The sequence below is a fragment of the Bos javanicus genome, chromosome 3 (assembly GCF_032452875.1).
Source record: "Bos javanicus breed banteng chromosome 3, ARS-OSU_banteng_1.0, whole genome shotgun sequence".
NCBI classification, from domain to species: domain Eukaryota; kingdom Metazoa; phylum Chordata; class Mammalia; order Artiodactyla; family Bovidae; genus Bos; species Bos javanicus.
The window spans coordinates 20,956,695-20,975,098 of record NC_083870.1 but is presented as its reverse complement, the minus strand read 5'-3'; the positions used below and the strand labels follow the sequence as shown (position 1 = coordinate 20,975,098).

Sequence of the window (18,404 nt, the reverse complement as noted above, 5' to 3'; positions counted from 1 at the left end):
GGAAATAGGAAGGTGCTTGGGAATGATGAGAGATGCCTCAGGTCATGAAGCAAATCTGACTTAGTAAGGAAGAGAAGAGAAGAGAAGAGAAGGTGTCCAAGACTGCCTGCCATGAAGTCTAAGTTCATCAAAGTCATTGTGGAGTCACTGAGCCAAAGTCAGCCAATGAAAAGTCTTGTCTCTCCCAGGAGTGGGTCTGCCTTTCCATCCCCACTGCACTCAGTTATTGGCAGGGAGCAGCCCATGGGAGATGCGGCCTCAGAGATAGATTTTAAAGCATAGCTGGGACCTTCAGTCAATTAATCTCTGCATTGGAAGGTCTATAAGGCCATCAGAGCAACCAAGCCCAGGACAGATGTAAGACTACACAAAAGTATTAGTGATTGGTAAGTACAGGGCACAGAAATAAGAACAATGGTAGAACTGTCTCCTCTCCTTCCAGTTCAGTGAAATACTGTCACTCCACCTTCTTTTATTCTACCTTCAATTTAAGCTATAAGTGGCAACAAGGAATTAGTCGACCCATGAGCCACAGATGTGATTACCTCTGTGCCCTGGGCTGATCTCATGAGAGAAATCATCTTGGTGACAGAATCTTGATTGAAACTATTATTTTTCCTCATTTTTCATTATTTTAAATTATGAAAGAATGATAAACACATTTACAGGAGACTTGGAAAATACAGAACAAAGTTACATATATTTCCCCTATATATTATAATTATTTTAAAGTAGATAAATTAGGATTTTTAGTTGGAGTTTCAATATCAAACTCTCAAAAATAGAATAGACAGAAATGTAGAAAGATATAGTAGACCTGAAAAGCACTATGAACCAATTCAACAGAATTATGATTTATACAATTTTCACACAACAGCAGGATACAAATTCTATTCAAGTTCCCATAGACTATAAACTAGGAGTCATTGGAACATATTCAGGGACATAAAACAGGGTATAAAAATTTCATGGTATAAAGGTATTGAAATCATACAGTCTGTCATATATATGACAGACATATATATAAAATAGATATACATATATTTTCTGGTTGTTCAGTTGCTCTGTTGTGTCTGACTCTTTGTGACTCCATGGAGGTGTCTCCCTATACTTCACCATCACCCAGAGCTTGCTCAAACTCATATATCCATTGAGTCGGTGATGTCATCCACCATCTCATCCTCTGTTCTCCCCTTCTCCTCCTGTCTTCAATCTTTCCCAGCATCAGGATCTTTTCCAATGAGTCGGCTCTTTGCATCAGGTGGCCAAAGTATCGGAGTTTCAGCTTCAGCATCAGTCCTTCCAATGAATATTCAAGACTGATCTCCTTTAGGATGGACTGGTTGGATCTCCTTGCAGTCCAAGGGACTCTCAAGAGTCTTCTCCAACACCCCAGTTCAAAAGCATCAATTCTTCAGTACTCAGCTTTCCTTATGGCCCAGCTCTCACATCCATACATGATTACTGGAGAAACCATACTTTGACTAGACGGACCTTTGTTGGCAAAGTAAAGTCTTTGCTTTTTAATATGCTATCTAGTTTTGTCATAGCTTTTCTATCAAGGAGCAAGTGTCTTTTAATTTCATGGCTGCAGTCACCATCTGCAGTGATTTTGGTATATATATGTGTGTGTGTGTGTGTGTGTGTGTGTGTGTGTGTGTTAAAAAGAATTTATATAAGGATGTATACACTGCTACATTTAAAATGGATAGCCAACAAAAATCTATTGTATAGCACATGGAACTCTGCACAGTGTTATATGGCAGCCTGGATGGGAAGGGGTTTTGGGGGAGGAGTGGATACATGTATATGTATGGCTGAGTCCTGTTGTTGTTAATTGGCTATACCCCAAAACAAAATAAAAAGTACAAAAAATACAGAGAACATTCATTCTCATAAAAAATAAAGCTTTAATTGAATGTAACAAAAAAGTTACATTTTTCATTAAACTTTTTTTGAATGAGTCTCAAATTCTGTGACAGACTTTTGGTCAAGTTGTTTTCATTAAAAAGTACTGATTTTAAAAACTAATAACTTAAAACTGCCACACACAAAATATATGGTCCACAAAACATTCTCCTTTCCTTCTGAAGGTTTTATAATGCATTTTTATCATTAGCCAGTCTTTTACTATTAAACTTAAATGGCCAATTGAGATGAACAGTTCTGAGACTGTTCTTCCACCACTGATTAAGACCGGGGTGGCAGACTTGGGGGATAATATTCATTTAGCCTTCTGAGCTTTCTGGCAGACTTGGTGACCTTACCAGCTCCATCTGCCTTCTTGTCCACTGCTCTGATGACACCCACAGTGACAGTCTGTCTCATGTTACACACAGCAAAACGGCCCAGGGGAGGATAGTCAGAGAAGCTCTCAAGGCACACAGGCTTGCCAGAAACCATATGAACAATGACAGCATCACCAGATTTCAAGAATTTAGGGCCATCTTGCAGCTTTTTCCCAGAATGGCAGTCAATCTTCTTCTTCAGCTCAGCAAACTTGCAAGCAATGTGAGCTGTGTGACAATCCAGCACAGGTGCATATCCAGCACTGATCTGGCCTGGATGGTTCAAAATAATCACCTGAGCTGGGAAGCCAGCTGCTTCCATTGGTGGGTCGTTTTTGCTGTCACCAGCCACACTGACACAACGAACATCTTTGACAGACATGTTCTTGACACGGAAGCCAACATTGTCCCCAGGAAGGGCTTCACTCAATGCTTCAAGGTGCATTTCTACAGACTTCATTTCAGTTGTTACATTGACTGCAAAATGCTGGGCTGGATGAAGCACAAGTTGGAATCAAGATTGCCGGGAGAAATATCAATAACCTTAGATATGCAGATGACACCACCCTTATGGCAGAAAGCGAAGAACTAAAGAGCCTCTTGAAAGTCAAAGAGGAGAGTAAAAAAGCTGGCTTAAAACTCAACATTCAAAAACTTAAAGATTATGGCATCTGGTCCCATCACTTCACGGCAGATAGATGGGGAAACAATGGAATCAGTGACAGACTTTCTTTTCTTGGGCTCCAAAATCACTGCAGATGGTGACTGCAGCCATGAAATTAAAAGATGCTTGCTCCTTGAAAGAAAAGCTATGACAAACCCAGACAGCATATTAAAAAGCAAAGACTTTACTTTGCCAACAAAGGTCTGTATAGTCAAAGCAATGGTTTTTCCAGTAGTCACGTATGGATGTGAGAGTTATACCATAAAGAAGGCTGAGCACCAAAGAATTGATGCTTTTGAACCATGGTGTTGGAGAAGACTCTTGAGAGTCCCTTGGACTGCAAGGAGATCCAACCAGTCCATCCTAAAGGAAATCAGTCCTGAATATTCATTGCAAGGACTGATGTTGAAGCTGAAACTCCAATACTTTGGCCACCAGATGCAAAGAGCCAACTCATTGGAAAAGATTCTGATACTGGAAAAGACTGAGTGCAAGAGGAGAAGGGGGCAACAGAGGATGGGATGGTCAGATGGCATCACTGACTTAATGGACATGAGTTTGAGCAAGCTCCAGGAGTTGGTGATGGACAGGCAGGCCTGGCATGCTGCAGTCCAGAGGGTTGCAAAGACTCAGACACGACTGAGCGACTGAACTGAACTGACATGTCATCTTATTAATATCAATCCATTCTTAGTTTGAAAAAGATCAAAATAAAATTTACTCTTCTATATATATTAACATATATTATTTCTACCATTTTGAAAATTCAACAACTACTATCTCCAGGCTTGGGGCAACTCTGATCTTCATGATTCTGAGAAACAGTTTCTGTCACTCTCTCAAATGGTGTTCACCTGGGTCTTGCAAATGGTCTTCATTATAAACATTTAGATTTTAATCCTACTATATTTTCACATGTGATAGTTTTTTTTCTTTCCAAGCATGTAATCGGGCTCAAGGATCCCACAGGCCCACTCTCCATAGATCTAACTTTCCCCCTACATTGGCCTTTCTGATCTAGTTCTCTAAATAGAGAGAGATAATAGAGGAAATGTATTTTTTGTTTAATCTTTTCTTTGAATTTCAGGCCATTATGGCCTGCACAAATTTTACTTTTTATAGTCATTCAATAAATACATATAATTTTTAAATAATAATTTATTAATCTGATCCATTCATTTAAAGGTAATGTCTGATGCCTCCAAGTTTACACCCACAAACGCTGTTGGATACGACTGGAGAATCTGGAAAACATTCCTGTAGACCCTCCCGGTGTCATGTCACAAGATGTCCTTACCAGAGCCAGAAGAGTGACTCTCAGTGTATGAATGAGGGGTGGTGAGGGACACATCTGAAGCTGACTGTGCAGCACCTGGCGGGGGAGAGACAGAGCTACAGTGAGGTCTGGAGGGATTTAGGGAACTCTCTTCAATGACTGCTCCCAACAGAAACTGACATTTTTTCCCCTCCTTATTCACATGCAACTGGAAGTGTGAAAGTAGAGAGAAAAACACCAAGCTGGTATCCAGTTCACAGCCAGTAACCCTCTGGTTATCTGGGGAAGGGACTTACATGTGAAATGTGAATTTCCCAGTGTGCTTCACTCCTAGAACTTGTGAATCTAAGGACTTGCAGGTGGGACCTCATAAGAAGCAACCTTATCTAGACTGGGCTGTGTGAGTCTGAGCAATTTTTGTACTCTCCACTCTCTGTGATTCTGCAGCTGGGTATTGCTACAGAAAGGAGGGATATAGAAGTAACCACGTTTGGGTTTTGCCCTGTGTAAGTCTGAAAACTCCAGCTTGCTTCCCTCAAGGCCCTTTTCTTGTTGTAGAGCTGAGGTATGGACTCTGGGTTCTATCCATGGAAACCAAAGGTATATACTATTTCTGGAAATAAAAACAAATCAGACAAGTCACACATTTGGGTAACAGATGCTTTCAAAGATATACTTCCCTTCACCCACCAAAATTTTGGCCAAACCTGGGAGCCTCATGCACTGGGACAACAGTCTGATGTGGCTGAGTCACTATGGGCCACACCCTCATGTCAATGGCTCCAGTTGTGGAACATAGTCTTTCCCCCTAATTGGCTGCTGCTGTGATGTTGTCAGGGCCCTGGTCACCATATTCCTGATCATGACAAGGGAGAACATTTGGGTAGAAAGTAGAAATACGGTCCATCTGCATGAGAGGGGAGGAGGGTGGCAGGTGGCATCCAGAGCATGTGGTAGTGACATGAAGGTGGGATGTGGTTCTCCCTCTATTGAGGGCACCATGGAAGCCTTGGCTCTACCATCTGACAGTCAGGCCATAAGCCCTCGGGGCAGCACCAAGTAGTCCAGGGAGTTACCAGAATGGGCATCACATTAGATAGCTCTGCGGATAAGAACAGCTTCCCAGGTGGTGCAGTGGTAAAGAATCTGCCTGCCAGTGTAGGAGGCGCAGGTGACGCAGGTTCAGGCCCTGGATCAGGAAGATCCCCTGGAGCAGGAAATTGCAACCCACCATACAACATATTAAAAAGCAGAGACATTACTTTGCCAACAAAGGTCCATCTAGTCAAAGTAATGGTTTTGTAGTCACTTGCAGACAAGTAGTCACTAATGTATGGATGTGAGAGTTGGACCATAAAGAGGGCTGAGTACTGAAGAACTGACACTTTTGAACTGTGGTGTTGGAGAAGACTCTTGAGAGTCCCTTGGACTGCAAGGAGATCCAACCAGTCCATCCTAAAGGAAATCAGTCCTGAATATTCATTGGAAGGACTGATGCTGAAGCTGAAACTCCAATACTTTGGCCACCTGATCCAAAGAGCTGATTCACTGGAAAAGATCCTGATGCTGGGAAAGACTGAAGGCGAGAGGATAAGGGGGCGACAGAGGATGAGATGGTTGGATGGCATCACTGACTCAATGGACATGAGTTTGAGTAGGCTCTGGGAGTTGGTGATGGACAGGGAAGCCTGGGATGCTGCAGTCCATGGGGTCGCAAAGAGTCAGATGCGACTGAACTGAACTGAACTGAACCAGTATCCTTGTCTGGAGAATCCCATAGACAGAGGAGCCTGCCGGGCTACAGTCCATAGGGTCTCCAAGGAGTTGGACATGACTGAGTGACTGAGCATGCACGCAAGAAGATGAGAACTAGCCCCACCCAGGGCAAGCCACTTAGTGTTTTCATTTATAAAGTAGGGGCAAAAGTGCCTGTCCTGCTTACCTCTCTGGGCTGACTCTGAGGAAGAGTAGGGTAGTGCACACCAGTGTCTTTATAGCTGTGAACCTACATGCCCTGTGAGGCCCCCAGAAGTGGGCAGAGCCGGGAGGTTTGTGTCCTTCCTACCTTTTCCTTGGCCGGCATCGCTGAGCACGTACTCCAGCCTCTCCCGCAGGCGGTCATTGATGAATACAGATTCCTCCAGGCGCTGGCGCAGGTTTTGGATCTCAATAAGATTCTTTTCTAGCAGGTCGGCCCCTGTCACATACCACCAAGACATGGGAGAGGTAGGAAATGAGGAAGGCGGATCCCTCATGGGACCCTCTGTAAGATCCCTGCCCATATCCATACTTCTGTCAACTTCCTCCGCTCACCTCGGCACCTGGGAAGCACCAGGCAACTTTGTTTAAAGCGGTCCTAGGCTTTCAATCCCAAGACAGCCCTCTGCTAGGAACTCCATGAGGCCTCCTCCCAGGGAGAATTTGAGTATATCTGAGGGAGATGGACACTGGGCTGGTGAACAAGGGTGAGAAGCCACTAAAGTGCTCCAGGGAGGACTGGCCTAACAATGAGAACGTGTGTCCACCTCCTTTGGTAGAAATCCAGAGGGCATCCCTCTCTACTTCAGACCTCTCTTACCCTATGATCCATGATTGAATAACTTTTAACATTCACCCAGTAAAAGAAACTAAGGCAAATGCATTTGAAATTAGATCAGGCTGTGAATAATGAATGACACTGAATGTTTTCCTTGGGTGAAGAGTGAGGGAAAGAGCCTGGGGAGGTGTCAGGACTTGAAGGAGGAATGAGAGAAGGGAACACTTTCAAGGATGGAAAAAGATGCCCAAAGAGAAGGGTAAAAAGATCAAAAATAGGCTTCACCAGGACATCTTGCTTAGGGCTAGGTTTTTCCTCTGAGAATTTCAAATGTTGTTTTGTTATACTGTCTGCATACTGAAACCAAGCTGCTTCCAAGCAGCTCCTCCACATGGGTGCACCCCTCGCCACCAAGTGCCAGGAGGCCTGGCTCCAAACCCAGTGGCAAAGAATGAGAAGCAGGACTGGCTTATAATTGTATACAAAGTGTGTGTGTCTCTCTCTGTATGTGTGTATAGAAATAGTCTTCCATTCTGCAATAACTCTTGATCTAAGAAGACTTACCTTCCCCTTGGAAGTCTGAACTTAGGATTCTAGAATAGTCCAAAAAATCTAGACCTAAAAGGTTATAGCACAGAAAAAAGGGAACACACAAATGTGAGGGAACTCATCCTCCTTATAGAGTGCCTCAGAATGCCCTTGCCTTCCTTTACTCTCCTGCCCAGAGTGAGCCCCTAGGTAGTGGAAATGAGAGAGGCACATAGAAAGGATCAGCACTGAGCTGGGGCTTCATTCTCTGGCTGACCCATGGGATATTGCCCCTTCATCTTCTCACCCCCTTCTGTGAGCCAGGGTCTAACTGAGGAACAAAATACCCTCTGGCCAGGAAAGGAATGTGTCTTTTCTGTCAATGGCTGTATTTCACCAACTGCTCCTTTGTTATTTTACCAGAGGGCTTGGAGTTGGGCCGGTCCAAAGAGGAGGAGGAGGATAGGTTCCCGGATGCATTCATCTTCTGAGGCTTCATCTCTTCCCATGGGTGATTGCTGCCATGATGCCCAGGGTCTGGTGTCTCATTCTGCTCTGTGGTGCCACCCAAAGGATAGAAGGGCTGAGCAGATACAGCTTCTGAGTGGTTGCTGGGCAATGAAGCTGAATCAGCAGGAGTGGCTGGGCTGACATCTGTCCAGAAAGGAATATGAGTGAGAAACAAACGGGGAAGTCAGAAATGAAGTGTTTTAACAATAATTATACTGGGTTTAATAGTATCCTCCGAAAATTCATGTCTACCTGGAACCTAGGACTGTGACCTTATTTGAAAATAGAGTCTCTATACATTTAATTAGTTAAAAGGAGATGATACTGGATTAGGGTGGACCTTAAATCCAACATGACCAACGTCTATATAAGAAGAGGAGAGGAGACGGAGATAGGAGATTCACAGGGGAGAAGACCAGGTGACAATGGGGGCAGGGATTGGAGTGATGCATCTTCAAGGCAAAGGATGCTTCCCACAACCATCAAGTCAGGAAGAGGCAAGAAAGAAGGGAGCATGGCTCTGCCTACTTGATTTCAGACTCCTGGTTTTCAGAACTGAGAGAGAACAAATTCTGTTGTTTTAAAACATCCAGTTTGTGATACTTTGTTACAACAGCCTGAGAAAACTGATACAGCAATCCATGGAATGAAGACTAAGGTGAATGACAGTGATCAGTCAATTGCTTAGTATCAGCTAAGAACTCATTTCCCAAGGACTATCAATTTGATCCCAAGGTTCCTGGCACTCCTGGCCTTTGATATCAAGAAGCAGTTGCTAGATACAATGTCTGAGGGTCACAGTGCACACAGAGGAAAAGTACAGGGGCCTCTCTCCTCATTCCTTCTAAGATCCTCAAATGCTGGAATGATCCCAGAGAGGTACTTCAGAAATGTCTCCTCCAATTGTAGGAATCACTGCCAATCTTAGAAGTCATGAGAGTAAGGACTCTCAAACTGGTCTGTGAACGTGTGATCTTCTCACCCAACAGTCTATGCCCTTGCCACAAAACAGCTGCTAATCCTTCTTGAGCTTGTTCTGTATTGGGACTGTTGGTAGAAGATAAGGAAGGCAAAATAGCCTTCGCTTTTGGCTGATGAGCAGCAAACCTAGACAGAGCAGCCTACTCCTGGTGGCTCCCACTGCTCCTGTCTGAGTTGACTCTGGACACCTTCTGAGGCTGAGGGGGTGTCTGAGGAAGGCAAGTGGTGATTTGCAATCCACCCAGAATGGTTCATGAGAATGTAAAAAGAATTCTTAAGTATAGCTCAGATTGTCTGGCTCCTGTCCAAAGAATGACTGGGGTACAATATTTTTGCACAGGGGATTATAGAACAAACAAACAAAAAAAAAGTGGTATCATACAGCTCAATGATGCTGTGAGAACATTTATATCATGTTCTTTGCTGGTTCACTTTAGACAAAAAACCTGGCTGGGTGACAGGGCCATAAATCAGAAGAAAGTTTAAGAGTCTTCTCCTTTCAAGGATTATTATCAAGGGCCACAGAACAGCCAGGTTTCTTCTCTAAGAAGGGTCAGCTGCTAAGTCACTTCAGTCGTGTCTGATTCTGTGAGACCCCATAGACAGCAGCCCACCAGGCTCCCCTGTCCCTGGGATTCTCCAGGCAAGAACACTGGAGTGGGTTGCCATTTCCTTCTCCAATGCATGAAAGTGAAAAGTGAAAGTGAAGTCCCTCAGTCATGTCCGACCCTCAGCGACCCCATGGACTGCAGCCTACCAGGCTCCTCTGTCCATGGGATTTTCCAGGCAAGAGTACTGGAGTGGGGTGCCATGACCTTAAGCAGGGTCAGAGTGAGGTCTTATTTTCCTCAACCAAGCCAAATTCCTTTAGGGAACTGCTTACTTAAATTAGTATCCTTCCCTGACTTACACAATATCAGATGTAACTAACATTGCTGTGAAATAAAGAGTAAGATAGACTATGTTAAGCATTTAGTTCAAGGCATAACTTAAAGTAGAAACTCAATCAAAATGTGATTCCCAATCTTTTTCCTTTATATTCCCTCCCCAGAAAATCAGCTTACTCTCAGCCAAGGGCATACGAGGTTTCTAGTTGGTCAGCAACAGTGATCAGCATGTTCTTGTCCCATTCTTCCCTTGCCACACAACACGGGAAACGTGTATACATTGTACATGGAAAGCAGCAGAGACGAGCCTCCTGGGAGGGGAATTAAGTCTCACAGTGACACTGCCACACACCATTTGTGGTACTAGAAATTTTGGCCCCCAAAGAAGGAGTATTGATAAACCATTGCCTCTCTGAGAAAAATGATGACTTCAGGTGGGAAAAAGAAGGGCTTAGTTTCCTTCAGAAAAGACAGAAATAATAGAAAACAAGGCTGATACTTTCTGAGACTGCCACCCCAGTGGTCACATCTCAAATGTGGCCATTCTAACAAGTAGTGGCAGGAATTGCAGGTAAGGAGAAGGTATGTTTGCCCTTTATCTGCTGTCTTCTCAGGGAAGTGTTGAAGTGAAACCAAATGCCTCTGGGCAACTGAGTTCAAGGATGCACAACAAATTCCCATCAGCCTCTTGGACAATGTCATGTACATAACAAGGGCAGCCTATTCATTTATAGTGGGCTTCCCTGCTGGTTCAGTGGTAAAGAATCCACCTGCAATGCAGGAGATATAAGAGAGCCGGGTTCAATCCCCGGGTGGAGAAGATCCCCTGGAGAAGGAAATGGCATCCCACTCCAGTACTCTCGCCTAGGAAAACCCATGGACAGAGGAGCCTGTTGGGCTAGAATCCATGGGGTCACAAGAGTCGGACATGACTTAGTGACTAAACCACAACCAAAATAAATTTATAAATTTTGTATATGAAATTTATGTGAATGTGAATGTATGTGAATGTATGTGAAAGTATACGTGTATAGAGTCTTGTCTTCTTTGTAGAGGCTAGGCCTTTGTGCTGGGCATAGAGGAAGAAAGAGTAGAATGGGGAAAACACTGGCTCCAGAAGCCTAGACAAAGAGGTGTGCACAGGAGTGACTCCCTCCCAGCTTGGTCCATGACTGCTCAGGCCGCAGTGCAGTGGGCACTCCAAGCTTTAGAGTCAGCCAGGATCATAGTCAATGTTACTCCAAGCTGGACTGCTTCAGTAAGTTCCCTGACCTCACTGAGCCTCAGTGTTCTTAGCTGTGCTGTAAAATCAGGACACCACCACTAATTTAAAAGGATTGCTGTCCTGATTAAATGAGGCAGCATATATATAGTGATCAATAATATGAGCATAATAGATGTTCAATAAATGTGAATTTCTGTCTTCCCTTGACTGCTATACTCAAGAGGAGATATGCTGCTTTGCTTCTCGTGTAAAATGAGAAACAGGAATAGTTCCAGGTCAAAATCCATTATGGCTTATTCATGCCTCATTAGAAAAGACCCTGATGCTGGGAAAGATTGAAGGCAGGAGAAGGGGAAGACAGAGGATGAGATGGTTGGATGGCATCACCAACTCAATGGACATGAGTTTGACCAAGTTTCAGGAGATGTTGAAGAAGAGGGAAGCCTAGCGTGCTACAGATCATGGGGTTGCAAAGAGGTGGACACGACTGAGTGACTGAACAACAAAAACAACAACATGCCTAAAATATCCAGAAAAAATAAAAACAAACAGATATAGCCAGGGACTAAGGATGGTTTCCTGGCCCCTGGTTGTTTACTCTGTATGAGTCAGATGCTTTCCTTAGGAAGGAAAGTAAAAGGAATGCTGAGCAGGAGAAAAATGAAGGCTTGATTTTAAACTTATTCTTAAACCAAAGCTACCCAAGGGCCCTCTTTGAGGAAGTCTGGGGAGTGTCATGATGGTGATGGATTCAGTCAGTCCCAGTAACTGATGGTTTAGAGGATATTACAGCTGAATTACTAGAATGATGGGTGGGATCTGTAAATTCACAGATGATAGAGAATATTTAGTGGTGAATAAAAATAGGAAAAAGTAAAAAATATAAATGTAAAAATAAATAAATAATAGGGAAAATGGGCTTCCCTGGAAGCTCAGATGGTGAAGAATCTGCCTGCAATGCAGGAGACCTGGGTTCGATCCCTGGGTTGGGAAGATCCCCTGGAGAAGGGAATGCCTACATACTCCAGTATTCTTGCCTGGAGACCTCCATGGACAAAGGAGCCTGGTGGGCTACAGTCCATGGGGTTCCAGAGTTGGACCCTACCAAACAACTAACACACACACAAAATAGAAACTGTGGCTCTTTACCCAAAGGAGTTCAGGATCAAAGGTCCAATGTTAATGACATTCGTGTCTGTGGTCTGAAAGGTGACATGACTGTGTTGTAGGTATGAGGGAGCATTTGTCCCCTCCCCTTCCCAACTATGACCCCTCCCCTCAAATCCAGCACCACGTATGTGCCTGAGGGGGGTCTGGTGGCTGATGAAGTGTGGCACTAGGAATGAAGAAAAGCTATCTGACACCCCTGAAGCCTGTGCTCGGCACTGAATCCCTGACCTGTGCTCAATCAGGCATGTCACAGTAGGTCTGCGGCCTGTGGATGCCACGATGCCGCCTCTTGGCCTAGACAAATAAGCAAGCGCCCAGAAACTGGAGGATGTCTGGGTACTTACTGGCCATGTCCACTGCAGGGCGCACTTTCTGCTCATCGAGCAGCAGGTAGGTGCTGCTAGGGGAGTGATGGGCGGTGGACTGGGCATGGCTGCTGGAGCAGGTCTGGGGCCAAGTCTGTGGCTGGGCATCCTGCTGGGTCTGCAGGACTTCTGTCTTCTTACCCATCTTCTGCTTCTCCCTTAAGATACTAGGAAGTAAGAAAGACAGAGGAAAAGTTAAAGTCACCCAAACATCACAGTTATACTGATCTAAGGGCTTAGAGGAGAGACCCCAGGAGTCAAGGAGGTTGTTCCTTCAGAGAAGAAGCCAAACAATCCATTTATGTTGGGGGGTAGAGAGTTGGGAGGCAGGGAGAACAACAGTATCCAGTGCCTTGGCCACAAACATCCTGAGAAAGAGAGAAGACCCGTCAGGCTCTTTAACACTTTGACAAGACACCCAGAGGCCCATGAGAGCTCAACATACCCTGTGACATAATCCATTAAATAGTATTTGTGGTGGCCCATTTAAAACTGCTTCCTGAGGCAATACTCCCCTCTAGGTGTCTTGTAGTTTCCAGACCTCCGTGGCTTCCCTGGTGGCTCAGTTGGGAAAAAATCTGCCTGCGATACGGGAGACCTGGATTTGATTCCTGGGTTGGGGAGATCCCCTGGATGAAGGGAATGGCTACCCACTCCGTTATTCTGGCCTGGAGAATTCCATGGACAGAGGAGCCTGGCGGGCTACAGTCCATGGGATCATAAAGGGCTGGACACAGAGTCAGACACAACTGAGTGACTTCTACTTTCCCTAGTCATACATAATATAAATCTATGTCATACTTATAATATAAATCTTTTTTGTTTGAAAGAAATTTGTAGCCATTCAACATCTGCCAGCACTTGTTGGGTCACTCTTAAAGATTTCAGATATGATCTCACTCCAGGTTTTAAAGATCTAGGGGAGACCAGAGGTGATCCCTGGGAGGATGGGAGACTCCTAAGACTGGAGAGTTAGGCTAAATTACTACATTATTAAATGAGTGAATTAATATGAGCCTTGGAACCAGAAGAATAATAAACTAAAAAAACAGGAAATGAGACCACCTTGTCACTAAGGACACACAATGGTTTGATGGTATAATCAGTTGTTTGGTTTTCATGGGGTGAGACAGCTGATGCTCTGCTGATCTTCTGGCCCTTGCTCTGGATTCTTGACTAGATTTTCTCTTTCATAGCCCCTGAAAATTTGGAGTTACCTGAGTCTCTTCAGCACCTGTTCTCTTTGATTCTTCTTACTTATACAGTCATCTGAAATCCAATTGAGAAGAGGAGCAGTCTTACTTTAAACAGCTCTCATTTACCAAATACAAGCACACACTGGGTTCTTTCTCTGGGGTCAGAGACACATAGCTGCTTGATGCTCAAGTACAGGCTTCTCTGAATTTTTTCGCGAGACACTGGGTTGAGTGTTTAGAGAGCATGTCTGGCAAACTTTCCTGAACCCACCTCAAAGATCATCAGTCATCTCTACTTGCTCTGCTCTGAGTCAGAGTAAAACATTGAAAATGTCTCTTTTCCCACAGATCATGGGGTACTTGTCCAGCTGGCCTCTCGATCACCCTGGCCAGAGCCTCCCAGTCCTGCTATGGGGTGGGTTCCCAGTCCTGTGTCTGTGTGTCCCATCAGTTTTCATGCAGAACCTGTCTCCAGAGAGGTGACAGCCACCCTGTCCCACCTCTGCATCTGCCATCAGAAGCCTGCACAATGGCCTCAAACCAGCTCTTACTATGTGCCCTCAGGTCTCTAGGCAATATTCTGTGTAACTGGCTTCTGAAATAATAAACATCCCCACAAAAGGCACTTATACATAGAGTGCCTAGACCATTCCCAGGGACTTCCCTGGCAGTCCAGTGGTTAAGACTTCACTTTCCAATGCAGGGGGTGTGTGTTTGATCCGTGGTCAGGGAACTAAGATCCCTCATGCTTCATGATCAAAAAACCAAAACATACAAAAAAAACCAGTATTCTAAACAATTCCCAAATCAGCATGATTCGCTTATCATTCTTTTCAAGTGCACTGATTAATATTGTTTATTTGATCCTAAGAACAATCATGCAATAATTAGGGGCTTGTATTATTTGATCTAAATTTTTTTAGGTGAGGAAACAGATATCAAAATAAATATAAACATGTCCAGAACTAGCAATGAACACATACAAGCTAGAGCAGAAGTCTTTAGATTCCTAGTTTAGGACTCTTTTCATAGCAACCAGCTGCCCCATTCCACCTCTCTTTCTACCAATTAGTTTCAGATACATGCTGTCACCCCCAGTGATACCTCCTGCCATAGCGGCCATACTCCATTAGACACAGAGTAGCTGGTAATCATCATGGCATCCCCAACCCTGTGTGCCTCTCTGTTGCTTCTCACCAGCCGGCCCTGATTCTGCCATGGCCCCAAGATGGTGATTACAGAACAGGACACCAGATTGAAATGTCACTTGTGAATGCGTGTAGGTCTGGGAGTGTGAATGGGGGAGGGACTAAGGGCCCTCCTGAACCCCGGGGCTGGCTTACCTGTGTTGAACCTGCTGGCAAGCCTCTCTGCCAGCTGGCTGCCCTTGGCCAGCTGCTCACGGAAATGCTGTTCCACGTTATAGTCAATCTTCCTACTGCTGAGGAGCTCTTCAAAGGTCTTCACTGCGTTCTGGACATGTTGGATGAGAAGGGAAGAGACAGCCCTCCCAATCCTTATCTTTTCCCGCAGGTGGGTCAACTCTCGAGCTTGATCCTGGATCAAGGAATATTTCCTAAAGTGGGAAGTGATAAAGGTAGAAAGGGGTGACTGATAGATTATGGTGCTTCAGCAGAAGGTGCTTTGAGAATTTCACCAGTAGAATCCCCACACGGAACTCTAGCTGGTGTTTAGTGATGGGAATGTGGTAAAGGGAATGAAGGAAGGAAAATAAGAGAGTGTCTCTGGGTAAAAGATTCCTTCTAAGATCATCTTTTCCCTTGCTCCCATACTTCTAAAAATGGTTTTCTTTTCTAGTTCTACTTTATCAATTAATTAATTAATTGGAGTATAATCACTTTACAATGCTGTGATAGTTTCTGCTGTACAACAGGGTGAATCAGCTATGTGTATCACATATCCCCTCCCTCTTGAGCCTCCCTCCCACCCTTCTGGGTCATCCCAGAGCACTGAGCTGGGCGGCCTGTGCTGTACATAGCTTCCCACTAGCATCCATTTTACATGGTAATGTACATGTCAGTGCTACTCACTCAATTCGTCCCACCCTCTTCTTCCCACTCTGGGTCTACGTGTCTGTTTTCAACATCTGCATCTTTATTCCTGCCCTAAAAATAGGTTTATCTGTACCATTTTTCTAGATTCCATATATGTGTGTTAATATACAATATTTGTTTTTCTGACTTACTTTACTCTGTATGACAGACTCTAGATCCATCCATATCACTAAAAATGACCAAACGTCATTCCTTTATATGGCTGAGCAATATTCTATTGAATATATGTACCACATCTTTATCTATTCATCTGTCAGTGGACATTTAGGCTGCTTCCATGTCTTGGCTATTGTAAACAGTGCTGCAATGAACATTGGGGTACATGTGTCTTTTTGAGCTATGGTTTTCTCAGGGTATATGCCCAGTAGTGGGACTGCTGGGTCATATGGTAGTTTCATTTTTAGTTTCCTAAGGCACCTCCATACTGTTTCTCCATAGTTGTTGTATCAATTTACATTCCCACCAATACCACGAGAAGGTTTTCTTTCCTACACACCCTCTCCAGCATTTATTTTTTGTAGATTTTTTCATGATGGCCACTCTGACCAGTGTGAGGTAATACCTTATTATAGCTTTGATTTACATTTCTCTAATAATTAGCAATGTTTAGCATCTTCTCATGTGTTTGTTGGCAATCTGTATGTCTTCTTTGGATAAATGTCTATTTAGGTATTCTGCCCATTTTTCAATGACATCATTTTCATCTTGGAACTGCCAATTAAAACAAGAGTAAGCTACTACTAAATGCAAATAAAAACTATAATAAGGTATCACCTCACACTGGTCAGAGTGGTCATCATGAAAAAAAGTCTACAAACAGTAAGCTATTACTAGGGGCTTCCCTGGTGGCTCAGACAGTAAATATTCTGCCTGCAATGTGGGAGACCTGGGTTTGATCCCTGGGTTGGGAAGATCCCCTGGAGAAGAGAATGGCTACCCACTCCAGTATTCTGGCCTGGAGAATTCCATGGACTATAAAGTCCATGGGGTCACAAAGAGTCGGACATGACTGAGTAGCTTTCACTTTCACTAAGCTACTACTATACATCTGTTAGAATGGTGCCCATACAGAACACTGATAGTACTAAATGCTGTTGAGGATGTGAAGCCACAGATACTCTCATTTAGAGCTGGTGGGAATGCAAAATGCTATTTATAGCTATCTTTGAAGACAGTTTGACAATTTCTTACAAAATTAAACATATTCCTACATATGACCCAGTAACTGCATCCCTCACTGTTTACCCAAATTAGATGAAAATTTATGTCCACATCAAAATCTGCACACAATGTTTACAGCAGCTTTATTCAAAATTGTGAAAACTTGGGAGCAACCAAGATGTTCCTCAGTAGGTGAACAGATAAATAGACTGTGGTACATCCAGAAAATGGAATATTTTTTGGTTCTTAAATGTGCAAACTATTAAAAGACATGGATGAATCTTAAATGCATATTACTAATTGAAAGAAGCCAGTCTGAAAAAGCTACATAGCATATGATTGCTACTATATGACATTCTGGAAAAGCCAAAACTGTAGTTACAGTAAAAAGACCAGTGGTTCCCAGGGATTAGAAGGCAGAGAAGGATGAGTAGGTGGAGCACAGAGTACTTTTAGGGCAGTGAACACTCATTCTATATGATACTGTAACGATGGACGCATGTCATTATACTCATGTCAAAACCCATAGAATGTACAAGACCAAGGATGAACCCGAATGTAAACTATTGACTTTGAGTGATAATGATTTTCATCGACTGCAACAAATATCAACAAATACACCACTATGGTACAGGAAGTTGATACTAGAGGAAGAGGCTATGCATGTGCAGGGACAAGGATAGGTAGATGGGGACTCTTTGTACTTTCTGCTCAATTTTGCTCTGACCATCCTGTTCTGAAAACAAAGTCTATTTTTAAAAAAGAATGATTGTGAGAATATAAAAATTTTAAACGCATTTGACAAAGTGGGTGGAGCTCTGTGAACTGAGAGCCCAGCATTTTGATATTATTTCTGCCAAAGTCCACTGTACAATTGTGAGCAAGCAACTACATCTTTGGGCCTTGGTGTTCTCAGTTCTAAAATAATTCTCAAGTTATTTTAGCTCTAACATTATTTTCTGGGTCAGTGAAATTTAAGTGTTACATATTAACAGAGATTCAATGGAGTATGAACCTTCAAAGCCTGAACCACCTTCAAAGCTGATCCTCAACCACTAAGCAAGTTAGTGATGATTTAGTACTTCAGTAACTGATGCTCACAGGTAATTATATAACAGATTAATTCTATACTAATTGAATGTCTTTGAAAAGTTTTAGGAAAATGGCCATTAAAGACAGACTGACAAATCTAGCGATCAGGCCATTATTTGGCAATTTTGTAAGCTTATTTTTGAAATTGAGCTAATCACACTGTAGTGCATACAGAAATGGAAATACAAGATTGTACTCATGGAAGTTATATAATGTCGTAAACTGATGGCACCTCAACAAAAAATAAGTTTAAAAAATTAAGCTTATACAAATTGCTATTCTAGAAACCAGGGATGTGAGCTTCTGAAGAGAATGGAGTAGAGATGGAGGAGCCTCTGTATAATTCCACCTCTTCAGCACTAATTTGGGTCAACTTTTCACCATCAACACATATGAGGTAATAGGAGATTCTTATGTGCTCCCATCAATGCAGAAAAGAGACACCACTCA

At 43.4% G+C, this 18,404-nt stretch overlaps 2 protein-coding genes across 2 annotated transcripts in view; both read right to left on the bottom strand.

Moving 5' to 3' along the window:
• Positions 1–672: 672 nt before the first annotated feature.
• On the bottom strand, positions 673–4,060 carry LOC133242150 (elongation factor 1-alpha 1-like). Its single transcript, XM_061408216.1, has one exon. It carries the CDS (start codon positions 2,746–2,748, stop codon positions 2,191–2,193), a length of 558 nt encoding a protein of 185 aa, XP_061264200.1. The 5' UTR covers positions 2,749–4,060; the 3' UTR covers positions 673–2,190.
• Positions 4,061–4,092: 32 nt separating this feature from the next.
• The window catches only part of LOC133242144 (myomegalin-like), a 65,303-nt gene continuing 50,991 nt past the window's right edge, over positions 4,093–18,404 (bottom strand). Inside the window, exons 3-8 of the mRNA XM_061408204.1 lie at positions 14,970–15,202; positions 13,648–13,699; positions 12,410–12,597; positions 7,713–7,946; positions 6,294–6,425; positions 4,093–4,324 (exon numbers count right to left, since the gene is read on the bottom strand). Of these exons, the coding sequence (XP_061264188.1) occupies positions 4,233–4,324; positions 6,294–6,425; positions 7,713–7,946; positions 12,410–12,597; positions 13,648–13,699; positions 14,970–15,202 (931 nt within the window). The 3' untranslated portion in view covers positions 4,093–4,232. The remainder of the gene's footprint in view (positions 4,325–6,293; positions 6,426–7,712; positions 7,947–12,409; positions 12,598–13,647; positions 13,700–14,969; positions 15,203–18,404) is intronic.

Excerpts from the sequence above, each read along its gene's own strand:
- LOC133242150 (XM_061408216.1), bottom strand. The coding sequence starts at position 2,748 with ATGAAGTCTGTAGAAATGCACCTTGAAGCATTGAGTGAAGCCCTTCCT.